We start from the raw sequence: 18921 nt of genomic DNA, 5'->3' as shown, positions 1-18921 counted from the left end.
ATCATATTGTATCATCTCACCTCATATCGCATCGTTACGTAACATATTGCATCGCATTGTAGCATACAACCTTATTGGCTATGCAAGGTTTGTTCAATATTATTTATTCATTTATTCATTTGACCTTGTTCCTGTACTGTGACAACATTTAAAAAAATACTTCAGTTTTTCTGTTTGTATAATACTTGGAGTGATATTTTTTTGCAAAGTCTTTTATGTCTTTTTGATGTATTTTGTCATTTAAAAGTTTAAAACTGCAAATAAAGTATTTCAGAGACAAAATGACTCTGTCTTTGGTTGTTTTGTTTTGTCTTTAGTTTGATGCAGTACTAACGGGGATCGACCTGCAGCGTAGGCGGAGCTATATGCACAACATTTCTTCAATAAAGTGGTACTTCGGTTGTTTAGAAAAATAAGTAGTTACACGCAGATCACGTTGGTGCAGGGCAGTGCAAAAATAGCAAAACTGAGAAAGAAGATAGGACGCACACTTGCTCAATTGCCGCAAAAAAAGGTTTATTGATCACTACGTTTTGACCAGAGGTCTTCTTCAGGTGATAATTTTTAAATTCAGTTGTTGAAAAAAAAACCCATAATGAAAATGAGTAGACAAAATGAGAGAAAAGATAAAGGGGGAAATAACAGGAAGATGAAATGGCAGGAGATGATATAGATGGCAAGGAGTGAAGAGGCAGGGTGAGGAAAAAGCTAACACACTTTCCTGTTTACAATAATGGCCGAGCTCGTGGAGGTTAGCGTGTGAGAGATGTGACAGCGGTGTTTGTCCAACATGAACAATCTGCTTTCCTTACAAGCATGTTTGCGTGTCACAGTGTGTGTTTCAGCGGTCAGAGTTTCCAGTTTGCTGTATCAGGCCTCTCCATGTTCTTATTCCCTCTCAGCATCGCAGACATCTGCTTGGAGCCTGAGCATGCTGTCACCATGGAGACGAGGATGCTGATTGCTCTCCATGCCTTGTTCACCTGTATATCGGTGGACATGTCCACACACATCTTTCATGTTAGGGCCTAATGCTTTCCAGACCAGGGTCAGCAGCAGGCCAGATACATAGACTATTCAATTACAATGTTCTCTTATTGCACCGTCTATCACATCTGATGCAGTTTTTCTTGATTTGAGTGAACATTCAACAGTGGCAAGGGAACAGTGTTTGTTTACCTATTGATCAATATGATCCAATCAGAGTTGACAGCAACTGTAACAAATCATTGTGTCCAAAATATTTTTATTTAACTTTAAACCGGGGAAAAAAAGTCATCATTTGGCTTGAAGTGCTGTAGTCTGTCATTGTGTCTGTGTTCACGCCCGATGACATGCTGTTTCATTTCAACATAATAGGATGTATGTCATATTAAAGTGGTTCAACCTAAAATGTAAAGATAATAAGAAAAAGGATACGTGTATGTTTAGTGCTGAGAGCTCCAGTAAATAACAGTAATAAAAGTGATTCTGCTTTTAAACAAACTAATTGAAACCAAAGTATATAGTTGATCAATAACTTTGTATATAAATATATAGGGTTAAACTGACAGGTATTGCTATTCATTTTGATAAAGATTGAATAGAAACACATCTCTGTATAAATGCAAGTATATGTAAATAGATAATGGTTAGATTATCTTGAAAGGGTCAAATTTGGATCAACTTAGAAATGGCAGACATTGAACATTTCAACCATTGTGTTATGACCTTAAAAAGGTTTTAAGTGGACCCAAAAGCAAGACCGGAAAACAGGGTGGTGGGTAAAAGGGGTATTTATTGAGGTGAGGCTGGTGAAGGCTGGTGAGGCTTGAATGAGAGGCTGGGTGGTGAGGCGCTGGAGCTCGTTGGTTGGAGGCACTGGGGAATAAAGAAGACAAGGGAATAATTAGTCACAGGTAATTCCAAAGTACAAAAAGTCTTACTGATTCTGAAAAGCCGATCTACCACAGTGTAGGTGGAAATAATCTGGCAGTTTGGGAGAGGTGAACCAGGGTCTAAATGCTGCAGCCGGTGATTACAGATGATCAGGTGAGTGATTGCAGAGAGCTCCAGCAGCCAATAAGCCTCTGAAAGAAAAAACACAAGCACCAAACCAAAAGCAGACCTGGAAAAATACACAAAAATGTCAAATCACCCCGCATTGGTCCATTAGAACTATTAAAGTTTTACATCTCATTTCTTTAGCCTCTAAGCCCTGGCTTTTTTCAAAGTGTACCAGTATATATCAACTTTTTCGATCTGAATATCACGGATATTAATTTCTGTCCAAATAGTTTGAAGGTGCACATTTTTCTACTTTGGCAAATATCGTCACAGTAAGAAGTCTTTCTCTATGTGTAAAATACAGTTGTTTGTACATAAATCTGTATGAGTAAATAGTAAAAGAAAAAGGCTTACACTTCCCACCAAGGGAGCACTGCCTTATCCTGCCCTCCTTTCCTGTGACTGCTTTGTACCTGATGCCTAGAAGTTTGCTGAGAAGTCTTTTCACCACAGAGCCGTGTACTTGTCTCACCCAGAAGAACAACATGAGACACAAAGGGTAGTCTCCTGGGTACAATCTTGAACTTGACTTATATACCTATTTGCTCTCCTAGCCAATAACAGCACATTGTGAGTAGATTTCCGAAATTCTTGTTGTTGTTTAAATGTCAGCTAGAATAGCAGGACATTTGTGAACATTGCTTTCAGGAGCTGGTTGACCACAAGCTTTGCAGCAGCAACTGTAGCAAACGTTTACTAACCCACTAACCATTGCTCATTTAAGTTACAGTACCTGTGATAATGTTGTTTACTCTTGGATTGAGTCATGGTATTTGTCCCCGGGAAATGTGCAAAGAAATGAAAAGTCGTTTTATTATAAACAATATACACAATATAAATTAACTTTCTCCAGAACTGCAAATGTGTTGAGCAAAGAACCATGGATGGAACCAACGTTTGTGAGGCCAACAGCTGCCACTGAGTAAACTTTGATGAGACTGTTTTACTGACTTCTTGTTTGTTGTAACAAACCGCTCAAAGTAAGTGACAAAGAAGGGTATCACTCATGAAACAAGGGTTAAAGGAAGTTCATTTTTTATACACCAAAGTAGTAATGTAAATCTGTTTAATCAGTCAGCAATGTCCGGATGAGTGTAGTGTTGAAGTGTAAAGCAAACCAGTTGGTGGAGGTCGGTGGGTAGAGAGAACAGAGAGATGTTAGTGTAGAAGCAACTTAAATGCGATAAAGTCTGGTTACTTGAATCCAAGGTCAAGACAACCTTTCAATGTCAGGTTGTCTCTGCTGTGGTGTTTATCTTTTTACAAGGCTTTAATTCACTTACCATCCTTTTTTGGAAAATCCAAACCACTAGATTATCTAGCCATCTGGTGCTATTTGTGCAACATGGGGGTCACAAAGTAACAATGCAAGGCCAAAAGGTTATTCTTTAAAAAGACCGCTGTGTTTCTAAAACAGACTAAGGGAAGCTTTATTTTCAAACAGGAAGGAGAGAAAGGAGGAAAAAGGAAATGTCGTGTGCATCCCAAGACAACAATGGAGGAAAAGCATGAGTGATTTACTGAGGAGGGCGTGTCTATTTTGAACCAGTGTGTGATTAAACCTACAGACACTGAGCAGGACAACAAGTAAACAACTTCATGACAGCCAGATCACCTTCCACAGGCCGCCGCCATGTGCACCATAAAACACAGATCCAGAGCATTGTAGAGAGTTGCGTGTGAGAAACCGAGTGTGTCAGCAAGACTCGGAAAGTGTGCGTGTTTGTCAGAACCATGTGGGGTCTTGTGCAATGTGTTCAAGTCTGGATTGTGGCTGTAAGTGTTTTCGTGTGCATAAATCCCATGTGGAGCTTTTTACTGTCATCTGGCTTCGATTTTTTAGGAGGGAGCCTTGATGTCCCAATGATTGCCCTCATCGCTGATTTCCACCCCCGACCGCTTTCAATGCCATTAACAGGAAGACAGCAGCAGCTCTTACTCAATGTGAGAGTGCAGGGAAAGCCATGTATGTGCAGTATGAGCTCCTGGCATCTGGTGCTGTGTGTTTGTAGAACCCCTTCATCCTCACTTCACTAAAATGCACACTTTTTTACTGACTTCATCACAATTCCCAAGAAAAGTATCTCTGAGTGGAAGCAGTCCTCTGTGAAGTCACGCCTGTTAGAGCTCAAGAGACCGGTTTTGTTTGCAGCAGCAGCAACAAAGTGCAGCAACATAAACGTTCATTTCCAGGAAATCAGATTCATTTTCGTTACTGATTTCGTTTTCTAGAGAAAGTAATAAAAAATGTTGCTCTGGAAATTACGTGAGCTTTAAAATATGACAGGGCCGTCTTTTCATGACACATCATTTCATGAGAATCAATCTCAAAAGCAAGGGTTCTTCTTAACTCTAAACCTCAACTTTTCAGTTTCAAGTTTTAGTTTCCAAAAGGATGTGGAAGAGACAAGAGACAACAACTTTTTTTGGAACACCTCACTAGTCTAACACAACTGCCCTGCCCTTAAAGCGTCCATAAAAAAGGCTGTAAAGTAATTTGTTTTGGAGGGGTGTTGATTGAACTGTGGCATCATTCTAAATCTTACAGTTAGCGTTTTACAGGCATGTGTTTCTGTTTCTAAATCTTTACACTGATTGGTGTAAAAGGTGTTGACGACATGATTGTAATGTCTTGTTTTTAAAAGGTGCTATTTAAATAAAGTTATTATTATTATTTACTCTCCACCTCTGTTTATGTGAAATATTCACCAGGTGGAAAGTCAAAAATCACATCTACTCATGTTCTGTAATAGAGTACTTGTTTCTTATACTCATACTTACTTATACTTATACTATATATCTGTATATGTGGGGGAAGTATTGTACTTCACTTTATTTTAAATAGCATTTGTAACTGAGTAAAAAAAAACAACTAAAAAGGCACCAGGAAATCAAATCTACTCCTAGAAGCTGGCCAGCTGATTGGCTTACCTGCACAACATGACGGAGGAGCACGGATAGATTGGAGGGGAAGAAGAAGACACTAGCTGATGCTCAGATCACAAGATGAAAATGGATGGGTGGGACAGAAACGTGGACCCAGCTAAAAGCCTGGTAATGTTGAGGAGGGACATGAAGACACATGAAAGGAGAAACTAAATCTCTATTCTGGAGCAAGAATCCACCTTTAAAAAAAAAAAGAACAAAAAAAGCTAATATTTCAGTAGAGCTACATTTTTACTTGTGAAATAAATCATGTACATCTTTCTGTTTAAATGCTCAGGATCATAACAAGAGTAATGATTTCATATTACATCCATACAGTGTTATTGAATTGATATCATATTTTGATTTATCAACCCCACCTCAGGATTCAAAAAGTCAACGCTGTAATTACATTTTAAATAAATAACTTTTTACTTTTATTGATGTAGCTATGTAGACCAGTGGTTATTCTTTTACTTAAGTACAACTGCTCTTTAATTTCACCTGAGTACAGTATTATTGCACCTTTTCCACCTCTAGATATTCAACATCGGACATGGAGTAACAAGTACAAATCATTTAGCTACATTTGGGTTTTTTCCTCATACAGTCTGAAATGTGTAAGAGTAAAAAATAAACAGGGTCATTAAACAAAACTTTGATTAAATATATTTCTGTGTCTAATGATACATGTGAATATATGTTCTTCCTACAATGGTGGATGTAAAAAAAAAAAAAGTTAAAAAAGAAAGCAGGTCAAGAGCTGAGTTTCTTTAAAGAGGATCAAAAGGCCTCTCCATAAACACTCAGAGCCCACTCTCCAGAATCTGTTGCCACATGGAGTAGTAACTAATGTTTCTCATTCCTTCAGAGCTATTCATTAACCTCTCCTCCTCTTCTGCTTTATTACTTTCAAAGGCTGTGTTTTCATTTTTCCCTTTCTTCATTCATTGAGCCAGTAATGAGAGCAGATTCCATTTCTCACTCTCACTTCCAGGAAGCTGCTTTGCCATAAATGCTCAAGTCTTTACTATTCCCAGACTATAAATGTTGTGCTGTGTATTTGTGCCAATCTTATCTATGTAAGGGAGAAGCCTTTTTCAGCATTATCAGCAACATGACTTATCTCCATGTTGGCATTTTCTCATCCTCACCTGATAAATTCAGAGCAATGCTCGGCAGTTTTCCAACAACTAGTTTCACTGACCTCCCCTCTCAGCTGGGTTTTTTTTAGAAATGTTTTAGGTTTCTGTACTGCCCCGGGTTTGATTTTAAAAGTGAAATTCTGCAAGAAAGAAACACAAAGGCACTCATTTGAAAGTCAAAGAGCGGAAAAGCTTCTTGGATAAGATAAAGAACACATGAACAGGACAGATCCTCTCCACAGCAGCAGCAGTTTTATCAGTGAACTGCGCATACCATCAGAGTGCTCAAGGCCACAGGAGACACAGTTTAAGTGCGTGTCAGCAGTGAATGTGCCAACAACTCAGATGTCTGAGGATTCTTCTAAAATGCAAAGCAATGTGTGTGTTGAAACTGTCTTTGCCTGTGTAAAATCATATCTTTGTTTCCTGTCTTAACTGTCGCAAACGGAGCCACTGTGAGGCAAGGCAAATTTTCAGTCCAGTATTATCTATCTATGACTGACAAAGTTTGTATCTGCTGCCAGTTTGAACTGCTCTTAACCACATCCTCTGTGTGTTTGTTGTAGAAGAACATCTTTCACAGTCGCCCACATGTGAAATTGGCATTGGTGAGAACCCATGGCAATTATTCTCAGGCCTTCATTCAAAAGGTGAAATATACAAATCATGTGTAAGGCAGTATAATACCTGTTTGTATTGTATTGTTTCATATTTATTGAGATAAATTCAGGCTTTTGCGATGTGTTTGTTGCAGATGATCATACTGTGATGACGATAAAATTGTGCCATAACAGCGCCTTGTTTCTGACTTATTGCTTTCTTTTTTATTTTTTGTCTCTGTGAAACGATACCACTTCACGACTTTTAAAAAGTTCCATTGCAACAAAACCTGAATGAGATATTGTCACTTTTTTATCACTCTGAAGTTTCCACAGTGTCCAATTATAAGCTGTACACTACAAAGAACAAAAACCATTGCCACTGTTAATAAGTTTAAAGAGCACTTCTTATTTAAGTTATTAAAGTATGTATGTGGACTAATAAACAATGAAATACTCAATAATGGCAACTTATCAGTAACTGCCTCTGCTCCTAAGAGAAAGGTTCTGCATCACAGTTTGAGATCTGCCTACATCAGTTTTAGTGAAGCTTGACATTGATGTTCATTCTGTTCTGCTTCAGCTCATCCCAAAGTCTAAGATAGAGGTCAGGGCTCTCGTACAGATTAATCCTTGCACAGCAAACTGGGAAAACTATGCTCTATATGGACCAGTCTCATGTGCATAGGCTCATCATGATGTTGAAACAGTAAACGGTCGTGTCCCTGAAAAGAGCCTGAACATCTGAAGACAAACGAATGATGGTGTCTACTGTGACATATCCTGGACATGCAAAAAGGGGTGAATAACTTTACTATAGCTAAAGGAAGCTCACCACCCATTAGTTAACCAGACTACTCTTTCCTAGAGCTCACTCCCTACCAGCCGCTAGTCTACTCTTTCCTAGTACCTGGAGCTATGTAAAATTACTCCGCTAACACCCTTTGGAGGAGAAAGGACTTGTTATTATCACATAGCCCTCGGATTATCTGCCTAACAAGAATAACCCCTGGTACAGGACTCTAGATTACCCCCCGGAGGCTCGCATCCCCGGAGAGGGAATAACTGTAATCTCTCCCCACTAGGATGCTAGGTGTGTATGAGGTGTGTAGTAAAAGTCAGTAGAAGTGTGCCGTGGTGTGACTGCTCAAGCTTACCTTCCGAGGTTCACAGGGTCCTTAAGGGAGACTCCGGTCTTTGGGGTGTGAGTGATTTCAGTCAGAAAATGATTTCAAGAAGTTTCTGAAAATCTATTTAAAAAATTCAAATTATATTCCAAATGCAAATACAAAACAGTAAAAGTAAAAATATAAAAATGTAAAAAGTAAAAGCAAAACACAAAGACCAAAGTCTAAACTCGAGAGTGTAGACACTTGAGGTTTTAATAGATCTTGGTCTCAAAAGTGGTTTAAGCTTGAAGACCGCGAACGAGGCAGATTCGCAGAAACTCTATACACCTATGAGCTCGTATGTAGTTTTGCTCAATGTATGGCACATTTATTCTGACAGGTGCATAGGCACCGTGGTTGTGCGTAGGATTGACAGGAAATATAAAAGCCAAAAAACCAAATGTCGTAGTGACTATATGACATATGAAATGATAAAAAGATTAAGTGATAATAAAAGAAAAAGTAAATATATGAAGTAAATGAGGAATTGATTAAATGATAATAAAAGAAAAAGTAACTATATGAAGTAAATGATAAATGGATTAAATAATAATAAAAGAAAAAGTAAATATATGAAGTAAATGATAAATGGATTAAATAATAATAAAAGAAAAAGTAACTATATGAAGTAAATGATAAATGGATTAAATAATAATAAAAGAAAAACAACATATATGGTAAAAACAAATTCAACAATTGCATAACTCTTTCTGATCTTTCAACAATACTACAGAACAGTATGCAGAAGAGATACCAGTGTGTTGGAGCCCATTTTACCTGACCTCTTCTTTCTTTATAGTGCTCCCTGCTGGCTGAAAGAAGGCTCAACAATTGAACAACAGAAATAAAGAGAATGACAGCTCTAGAAAAAAACAAGATACTACTAGAATTTTTTTTTTCTGGTTCTATTATCAGGGACATATTGTATAAATTGACTGAAAATTCTCCACATATAAAACAAATTACCCTGGGCCCCTGTAATTTTAAATGGTCATGTTTTTCTTTATTTAAAAGTCGAGATTTATGGTACCAGATATGACTTCACTTGTGGCTTCTTTTAACATGTGAATGCTTGAAGAGTTGACCTACAATCAAGACGATTGTTTGCCTATACACATTAACTGTCAGCTGGTAGTGTCTTCAGAAAACTCTAGAGGTGAAAAATAAGACAAGGTACAAAAAAAATGTTTGTAGGGAGGTTTGGAGAATTCTCCCCAAGAAGAAAAAATTTACTTGTGGGCATAAGAGATATAAATAAAAATATATCTATATTTTTTTAATTGTACTTTTTGTGATGTCAGGGGCTCTGTGGGATTCTGACTAATGCCTGACAGTAAAAAAACACAATTTTCCTCCGAAGTTATGTCTCCATCCCAGACTCTGCCAATTGTCCTCGACTTCTTTTTGTCTGGCTGACTGACTAAAAATATCTTTACAATTGCGAAACTGCTGTAAAATCCGCCATAGCATCAGAGAACTTAAATCCCTGTACTATTTAAAGGTTAGTGTTTGAGTTAATTGAACATGAAAATGAATAACTAAAATCATGTTCATTAAAAACAAACAATACTAATGATTCAACTTGGAAAGGGTTCATTTGTGGGAATTACCCTGATTGTAGTTACAGCTTTCATGTGTCTCGGCATGCAGTCCTACAGTCTTTCATTATGCCGCTCATGGCAGAAATATTAACGCAGCATGGCTGTTTGATAGCTTGTCAAGTGATAAGTAAGCAGTCCTTCATTAAGTAAATAAAAGGTTTCGATATAAAACAGATTCTTATATAGATCTAGCTTCAATGCATGTAGACACATCCTGATCTAGGAGACAAAAACGACCAGAAACAGTTTTTCAGAATTTTTTTTCACATTATTTTTTAATACTTTTCTTAAAAAAAGATGCTGTACTCCATGATCTGAACAAGATGAATCTATTGACCTCAATGCCTCACTCACCAACATACCAACAGGTTGTTCTGGGTAAAATAGCAAAGGGGGGGGGGAAACCTCAAAACAATCAAATATGAAAAGGGGAAAAGAAATAAATGTAACATTAAAAAAAAAAAAGCAATTAAAGAATTGAAAACACTCAGATCTCAGGGCCAACCTAAGAAAATCAGGCGAATGTCCTGCTTCCACAAAAACACAATGGCACACAACATCCCAAATGAGTTAGCATGGACGATGAAAGATTTTCAAAATAAAAGACAGGAAGATGACAAACAAGAACCTATGACAGAGTGAAGCCGTTTGAAGGATAAGACGCTTAGAAAGACTAAAAACATGTACATGATGAAAGGACATTTCTAAAAAAAAAAGATGCAAGTAATGACAATTTAAGTGCAGATATTGTACACATAGTGATGGGGTTTAAGTAGAGTAGTGACATACAGTAATGATCTTCTTTAAACTATCACAGAGCAAACTTCTGCATAATTTCAGATTGAAAAGGGGATAAAGGAATAATTAAATAGCGATAAAAACGTAGCCTTTAATATAAAGTGAAAAGAAGATGCATCTTAAAACGTAAAAAATGTGAATGAACTTTCAGCACTCAATAGATTGGTTTTGGCATAGAGTCGAGAAGAAATAAACAGAAACAAAAAAGGTATGAGAGAGAATAAAACAGATGAAACAATCCTCTTGATAGAATTATAAAAAAAGTTCTTTCTTCTTCTTTACAGTAAATTCTACAAAATCAAAACCAGAGCTCCGAGATGAACAAAGAGGCGAGCTTTGCTCCCCCCCGAAATCCTAATTTCTCTCATGCTCTTTCGCGTTGACGTTAAGTCGTATATAATATATATTCATGTATCTATTCATATATATAATATGTATAATTTGTTGGGTACGATTGTTAGTTTACAGGCCAGAGCGCTAAGGCAAAGGACGAACTCTGAGACGTTCTAAACGACCGCTCCCCTTCCTAATCTCCATCGAATATTTGAGTATCAGTGACGCCTCCATCCCTCCAGTTATTGACTGAAGAGAGAGAGAGAGAGAGGAGAAGTGAAGGGAGGAGGGGTGGATCAGAAAATGTATGTGGCCGTGTGTGTTGCGTTCCCACTGAGTCCTGAGAGAAAAACAACCCACTCTCAGGTGCCCGACAGACTAGAGCCCACCAGCATCGGTTAAAATCCAAAAATAAAAAGAGATTAGGAAAAAAGAGTAAAACAGTGATGTCTGTTTGTAAATTTGTTCGCCTGTTCCTTTCTCCACCTCCTTCTCTCCACTCACAAATTTAAAGAACAAGGTTTCATAGATTTCCTTAAATTAAACAATTAATTTTCTATGTAAAAGTTCTGTCCCCTCTGTTTTATTCGGCTTTTCTTGTATGTTTCCTTGAGGGAGCTGACTATCTGATGATTTCACTGTCCAACAACCATGAACACCAAGCCAGACACCAAAACGTATCCGACATTGGAGAAAGAGGGTTGCTTATTTCAATGTCACTTCCCTCACCTCTCATTCACATGACACAAGCCAGCTGTTTCAACTACTGAGAGAAAGGGACAGCTACTACCAAGTCTGTGTTTACATGAGTGTGTGTGTGTGTGTGTGTGTGTGTGTGTGTGTGTGTGTGTGTGTGTGTGTATGAGAGCAGTGACTGTGTTTCAGAGCTTTGTGGTTTTATATGCATGTTTGTAAATGTGTGTCCAAAGATCCTTCTCTCACTCCCACCGTCTGCATTTCCCTGATCAGAACAGGTTTTCTTCAAAGATGGCCATCAGGTCACTCTGAAAGTTTATATCAATGGTGTCCATCTGCAGAGAGGAAAACAGAGAAATAGAATTAAAGACTGTTGTTAAAAAGCTTGTTTGTATTGTGATCATTTCCTTCACTACGATGTGTCTTATTCTGGCACTCACTTCACTCGAGTAACTCTGCATGGTTTCAGTTCTTAAAGGCTTTATATGTGATTTCACACTTAAATGTAATAGAAATCAAGTATATCCTCTTAAAATAACTCTGTGAGTAATGACTGTCTACAATGGGTGTAACACCCGTGTCCCACTGTCTGTGATGTTTTCAGTCATATTTTCAGTTTGTTTACATCGCCGGGACGGCAGCTGGCTCCTCCCCTCGCGAATAAAAGTTGTTTAATTGAGGGACTAGAGAAAAGAAGAATAACATACTGTACTCACTGCTTAACTGTGTTTCTAGATCACGCTCAATTCGGGCAAATTTACATGCAGTTTGAAGATAGGAGCATAATAAAGATCTCTAGCATTAGCATGCTAACACAACAATGCACCGTAAGTTGTTTTGGTTTTTATGCTGGTGCTCAAGGGCGACATCTGCTGGATCAAAAAATCGCATATAAAGCCTTTAAACAAGCCGTTTTACCTCCTCTTTCTCTCTGTTTAAGGATCCATTCCTCAAAAACTTATTTTAAAGATACACCAACTAGACTACTTTCTCATCCTGATTGAATTTTGCAAATGCCATCGGTACATTTTCAAACCCTTTTGCAACTCAGAATATGAGAGTGATCGGCAGCAGCGTTGACAGGATTTCGGTGCCACACAATAATACATCACATCGGGCCTCTCCACCACATCTTCAGCCAACTATTGCTATAACCTCACCTCCATTATATTTAAAAGCTTTTAGTTAAGGTCGTCAAAATGTTAATCCTTCAACTCTTTTTGTTACCAACCATTTTTACAAGAAACAATCTCTCTTTATTCTGATTAAAGATTTGGTCAAAAAGTTGCAGCTTGGCTTTAAAATCGACGTCTAATTCACATGCGTGAGAGAAGAATGAGCCCACGGGAAAAATTCCAGGTAAAACCCCTTGATACTGTTTAAATTGAACAAAGGCATCGTCAATGTTTTGGTACCGAAATGTTGCCAATGTATGTATGCAGTGTGCAGGAGTTTACTTGAAATTCTATACTTGAAACAACAACATTGCGTGCCCAGAACTTCTATTGAACTATTGTACAGTGTCTTTGAGTTCCTTAAAAGCACTATAAATAAAATGTATTATTATTTTTGGTTCAAGCTATTGAAAGAGGAATCGTATTATAGTTAGATTTTTACTTGCATCATATCAGTTTAAAAATTCCAGTATAGTGACTACTCTAATTATAACTTTGTGTTACATACTACATACTTTAAACATGATCAATGAATTGCTTTTTGTTGGTATCTGACTCCTCTTTTTAATCATCTAAAGGTTGTCCATTTTTATTTATTCTAAGAGTCAAGAAAGAGTTAAAGATCCCATATTATGCCCTTTTTGGGGTTCGTATATTTAATCTATGTACCTACTTTTGTACGTTCACAATAGATAAAGTCCGAAAAAAGTGTCTGTTTTCATGTACTGCTCCTCCTTGCTCAGCTAACAGGAGGACGTAGGAGAAGCCGCACAGGACACTTGGAAAACACACTAAAGGGCATATAAAACCAGAAAAAACATAATATGGGACCTTTAAGCATGTTGATTTATTTGGCCTATTTTACCTTTGATATGAAAGTAATGATTTACAGAGAAACAAATCCAAACAACATCTATGTTTCTATTTCGGGCCCGATAAGAGACCCCCTTTCTCCCCTCTCCTCCCCGCTATGACACCCATGGTGATCAGCACCAACATCAGTAGCAAAAAAGAGCAGAGTTTTGGTATTGTTGTTTTTATTCTCATGCATACCGCCTCTCTCCTGCGCCTCTCCTGCTCGCGACGACGTGCCATCTCCCTCTGGTCGGCTGAGGAGGGCGGAGTCGGAGCTTGTTGCGGAGGGGGCGGAGCCTGTGGAGAGTGAGTAGGTGGGGTAGAAGCTGGAGGTGTGGGAGCCAGTGGTGACTGCTGCTCCTGGCGACGGCGGGTATCTTCTTGCACCCGACGAGCCTGCTCCATGGTGTCATCATCGTCACGGCTGCAAAAAAAATAAAAAATACTTAATAGCCCGGATGGAGTTGGCCTGTTAAATCTTCCAATATATCCCAACTAATGCCAGATTTATTAGACCTCTACCAGTATTATTATTTCATAGATTCATATGCGCACGCGAAGGTTGCAATCTCCATTAAATCAATTAAACTGCTTCATTATGTTTTCTGTACACCAGTATGTTCTTCTCTGTTCTTTTGTTGATATTGTGATTCTTTGGCTATAAAGGCTAAAAACTCTCATGATAGCGTTGTATTGTGGACTGCTGTTCGTCTGCGTCGTTCTATTTCAAGTCTAGTTTTGCATCCTGAAAAACTGGTAACTCATGACTGTTTCACTTTTTCTCTCTCTCCCATACCGTAGCTTCCCTTGCTCTCTCCTGGCCTGCTCAGCCTGTGCTTTCAGCTGTCTCTCTCTCTCCTCCTTCTCCTTGGCGGCTCGTCTGAACTGTTCAAAACTGTCACTGGAGGAGCGCACAGAGGAGGCTGGCGTGGACTGAGGCTTCTGAGCCAGGCTCGCCCAGGAGCCTATGTTCTTCAACTTCACATCCTGGGAGAGAACAGGGAAAGAATGGTGTGAAAAAATGTCCGATCTGATTGGGGAATTTTCTGAGTGATGTGGCTGAAAACAGATTGAAAACAGAGTGTCTCATCTAACATACCTGTGTCTTCTTGGCAGCAACAGGAGTTTTGGGCTCTTGTTTGATTTTGATGTCTTGCTGAGGGCAAGGCGTTACTGGGGAGTCTGTGAGGCGGGAACCAGCTCGAGAGTTATCCAACGACTTTGAGTCTAATCCTGAGGAGAGGGAAATGGGGTCAACAACACATGGAAACTAACCCTAACCCTAAATAAAAGTGTCATTCTGTAAAGCAGCTGTAGATCTATGCAAATCTTAAACTGCAGGTAACCTTTCCACACATATCACATTCATAAATAACAGAAGAGAAATCTTGATTCTGCTCAACATTGGATGCTAAAATGCAGGCAAAAAGCTTCTTAAATGTTACCTTCTTAAGCTTCAGATACGAGTCATTGTTTTCTACGTAAACATTTCTCACTTACTGTGTTTGTGGTCAGGTTTGTGTGTGTCTTGACGCATGACAGGGCTGAAGGGCGAGGGGGGTAGAACAGGCGAATGGGAAGGTTTCTCTTCTTTGACCCCGACAAGGTTGGATCTCTGCTCCTACAGAGAGACACACAGAACATTTGGATAAAGGTGGCAGAGTGGTTAGTTTTGCGCCTTATGCTCTGTGGTCCTCAAAGTGCATTCCCGGGTTTGAATCCGACCTGTGGCTCGTTTCTAGCATGTCATTCCCCACTCTCTCTCTCTCTCTCTCTCCCTGATTCCCACTATCCACTAACCTGTCTTTTCCATAAAGGCACAAAAAGCCCTCAAATAAATCTAAATAAAACAACAAAAACCTAGACTTCAAATAGAAACTCTGTCAGATGTATTTCAGCATTATAAATGACGACTTTTGTTTGAACCCATTTCGCCTAAACCCCCAGATGACTACAACTTCTGTGCTGGCGTGTGCAGTCAGGACACTCAAACACAAATGAAGAGGTGTCTCACTTACATGTTTCTTTGTTTGTGAGGGTGACTGCTGTCCCATTGTGTGGAACTGAGGCATCTGTGGAGAATGCATCATCAGGGGAGAAGGGCTTTCACGCAGGCCACCTTAAACACAGGAGACAAACGATACAATCAACTATCTTACTGCAGAAATGCTACATATCATGAACTATTTCCATGGGAAATGTAACTTAATGTGCAGAAACCTATACAAAACAGCACATTGTGTGAACAAATATTCTGAATGCTGAAGTGAAGTATCACAAGAGGAACATTGCTTCTGTCAGATTATTGTTAAAAGTTGTAAGTTCTTTAATATTTTAAAGGGCCAGCTAATTAGCAAGAGGCACAAGATAAAGCATCTTTGGCTGCATCCACCTTTTGCAGGTAGAATGTTTTACGAGAGAAAAACTGGCATTCTCCACGACACATGGTGAGACACTGGTATGATTCAATACATGTCACCTGAGTCCTCTTTAGATTGATATTCCAAAGCAGCACCAAAACAAAGTTCTGCCATTATTATGCTTATGTTGTTATAGATTGTGTCATATGCACAATACTGGTGTCTTATTGAGTGGTTTTGGATTATGTTTTGGCATTGTGGAAGCGCAAGAGGCACGATGTGTATCTTCACACAGACACACATACACACACACACAGACACACAGCATTGTTATACCCTTCCCACCTGTCTCCAACATTATACATTGCCAATGTCTCCCTGCCTGTTACTTCCTTCGATGCTGCCTCAGGGGCGGATCAACTTTGCCACACCATTCTGCCTCCGAACAAGGCAAGGCAAGTTTATTTATATAGCAAATTTCAACAACAAGGCAATTCAAAGTGCTTCACACAAAACATCAAAAGCATCATGACAGAGGAAAGAAAAGAAACATTAAAATAGAAAATTTAAAAATCACTGAAATTATTAAATCTGAAAATATGTTCAAATAAAAATAACTCAAATGAAATTAATTGAAATAAATAAAGTAAAAATATAAAAAGAGTTAAAAGTTACAGTGCAGAGTTAAAGTTTAAAATCTTATTAAAATTGTTTAATGAAAGGCAGCTGTAAACAGGTGTGTCTTTAACCTCGATTTAAAAGAGCTGAGAGTTTCAGCACACCTGCAGTTTTCTGGGAGTTTGTTCCAGATATAAGGAGCATAGAAACTGACAAGGTCTCTACCTTTATTGAAGTCAAGGATTAGTTAGTGTGTGAAACATAGGAGATTTTATATCTGAATTATTTCTGCTGCTGTTGATATACTTTAAATGTTGGTTTGGTTTTGAAAATGTTGTGACTCTTTGTCGTTGTGTACTTTATTTGGTCTCCATCCCTAACAGCAGTGTTTACTTTAAATAAGAGACGAGTTAGAAGAACAAGTACGTTCATCTTTTCCCTAAGAACATCTTGGGGGTTTAGATCTACATTTTTAGAAATCACATCTTGATGACTTATATATCTTACCGGCTACAAAAGGCTCCGCTTTGATGCGTGGCGAAAGATGTTGTTGAATTTGCTGCATCTGATGCACCTTCTGCTGCAGGGCGACCCCCTTCTGCTGCTGTGGCGTTGACGTGTTCATATGTGGGAAGGGCTGTCGCATATGTGCGTGGCTCGAGCTGTGTCTTTGTGTCAGGGTGGGGTTCGATGTGGTCACAGACTGTGCGTTTATTGACTGCATGAGCTGAGAGGCGCCCTGCACGGGCGAATGAGTGAGCGTGTGTAGCGTCTGCGCAGGAGGTCGAACCTGGAGCGACTGCAGGAAGGTGTGAACCTGACTGAGGGGCGTGTTTTCAGAGCTGGGGGGCGTCGGCTCATCGTCATCCTCCAGCAGGGCTTGGGGCGGTTGTGCCGAGAGGGTGCCCAAGATGCCGTGGGATGGGGGTGAAGGGACGCGGGGTCGGGGAACGGGCTGGGGCAGGGAAAGTGGAAGCGAGGGCTGAAGCTGAGGTGAGGACGATGGAGGCAGGGAGGGGAGCGATGATGGGGCAGGCTGGGGGGTTTTAGGAGGGAGTGGGGCTGCTCGGTGGCTAGGTCTTGAGGGTTGTGGGGGAAGAGCATTGTGGATCGCTGCAAACGATACAAGAAGAAGAGGATGAGAAATGATCCGAAAAAAATAAACAAAATAATTTAAATACTCAGTATTTGGACATTTTACAGACCAAAACAATAAATTAATTCAAAAGAATGATAAATCAGTAGATCCAAAAGATTGACTGAGGTGCATAGAGTATCCAGATATTTCACCCCAATCTAAATTTGAGGTATTTTTAATAGTTATCTGCTGGTGATGAGTCCAGCTCCAATACTTCTGTTTTCCTTGATAGTACAGCTGCACAGTGAACACTTCAGGTACTCTAAAGTTATAAACCTGACACTTTAACAGCTCTATAATACATAGAAAACAAATCCAGCATCCATCCTTTAATTTGTTAATTTATTACTTTTTTCAAAAAACAAAATATTTGCTGCATTTGGCCTAGCTGCTGTTTAAAGGGAATGTCTTCTTGTTAGAACCTGTAGCTTTTTTAGTGTTTATTTCTGCTGCTTCCATTAGTTATGAACCCATTACATAATGACATGAATTGTTTTTTCTATTTTTATGCTTGCAGGGCTTTGGATGAGCTGTTGCATAGGGACTGAAATGCCATGAATGAACAACTGCAGCCAACAATTGCATGACTAAACAGTGAGTGACACTGGTCTGCTTCATAATAAGTCCTTATAATTTGTTTTAAAGAGCATGTCAAATGTATGATTGATATTTGGGATTTCAATATTGATGAAAAATAATATAAATGATAATATTGCAGCCCTAGCTGATGTTAAATATGAACTGAACAGGGCTCAATATTGCTAATTTATCCACTACCTGTGAGATAAACTGATTTACCCGTCTCCATTTTTAAAGATCGGATTGGGAGATCCCTGGGAAACGCCAAATTATTTTTCAGAGTATCATCCATTGCCAGGTCTAAAAAAATACAAAAAAAGAGGAGTTGTGTTATTGCAGTGTACACACCTGGTGAAGGTATGATGGGGTGTTGGTTGAGGAAAGGGTGCGTCTCAGTGGGTGTCTGGCCAGTGGGTGTGTTTGCGTTGAGGGGGCGGGATGGGACTGGGGCACCGGCAGGAGTAATGTTCGGATTTGGCTCCGAGTTGGACTGCGCCAGGTGAGGATTCATGAAGTGAGCTAGGGGATCGAATCCAGAGCCCAGCAGCTGGGAGTCCAGAGACGGGCCAGAGACGGTGACCGGGGGAGGAGGGACAAATCGTGGTTTGGCCTGGACAACCTGAGGCTGAATGGGAGGCTGTGGAACAACTGGGGCCACTCCGCTGCTCAGCTCCTGGAGTAGCGGTCTCTTTGCATCTCTGTTAATTGAGTTCTTCTTCTGCTGCTTGGGAACCAGCCCTGCAAGACAAAGACATGTTTGAGTTAAATATTGTTGTACAGTATAACTTTCCTGCTGATAAAGCCTTTCAATGAAGACTATGATGTGTGTAATGTAACACATATGAAGGAATCACAGGTAGTAGTTCTTAAATAAAATTTAAAAA

At 39.3% G+C, this 18921-nt stretch overlaps 1 protein-coding gene across 5 annotated transcripts in view; it reads right to left on the bottom strand.

Annotated features, from left to right (window-relative positions):
* Nucleotides 1-1757: 1757 nt before the first annotated feature.
* LOC109991823 (bromodomain-containing protein 4) overlaps nucleotides 1758-18921 on the bottom strand; it is a 29903-nt gene continuing 12739 nt past the window's right edge. For 3 of the 5 annotated variants that reach the window (XM_065955684.1, XM_020644231.3, XM_029279212.2), the window contains 10 exons: nucleotides 18386-18775; nucleotides 16828-17433; nucleotides 15361-15461; nucleotides 14843-14963; nucleotides 14442-14575; nucleotides 14139-14329; nucleotides 13541-13766; nucleotides 7873-11647; nucleotides 1948-5171; nucleotides 1758-1860 (listed from right to left, as the gene is read on the bottom strand). In XM_065955684.1, coding sequence (XP_065811756.1) covers nucleotides 11582-11647; nucleotides 13541-13766; nucleotides 14139-14329; nucleotides 14442-14575; nucleotides 14843-14963; nucleotides 15361-15461; nucleotides 16828-17433; nucleotides 18386-18775 — 1835 coding nt within the window. In that variant the 3' untranslated portion in view covers nucleotides 1758-1860; nucleotides 1948-5171; nucleotides 7873-11581. The remainder of the gene's footprint in view (nucleotides 1861-1947; nucleotides 5172-7872; nucleotides 11648-13540; nucleotides 13767-14138; nucleotides 14330-14441; nucleotides 14576-14842; nucleotides 14964-15360; nucleotides 15462-16827; nucleotides 17434-18385; nucleotides 18776-18921) is intronic. The other 2 variants (XM_065955694.1, XM_029279209.2) reach the window with 2 other exon arrangements.

This window comes from Labrus bergylta, chromosome 1, assembly GCF_963930695.1.
Source record: "Labrus bergylta chromosome 1, fLabBer1.1, whole genome shotgun sequence".
NCBI classification, from domain to species: Eukaryota; Metazoa; Chordata; class Actinopteri; order Labriformes; family Labridae; genus Labrus; species Labrus bergylta.
Note: the sequence above shows the minus strand (reverse complement) of the source record. Positions and strands in the feature narration are given on the sequence as shown.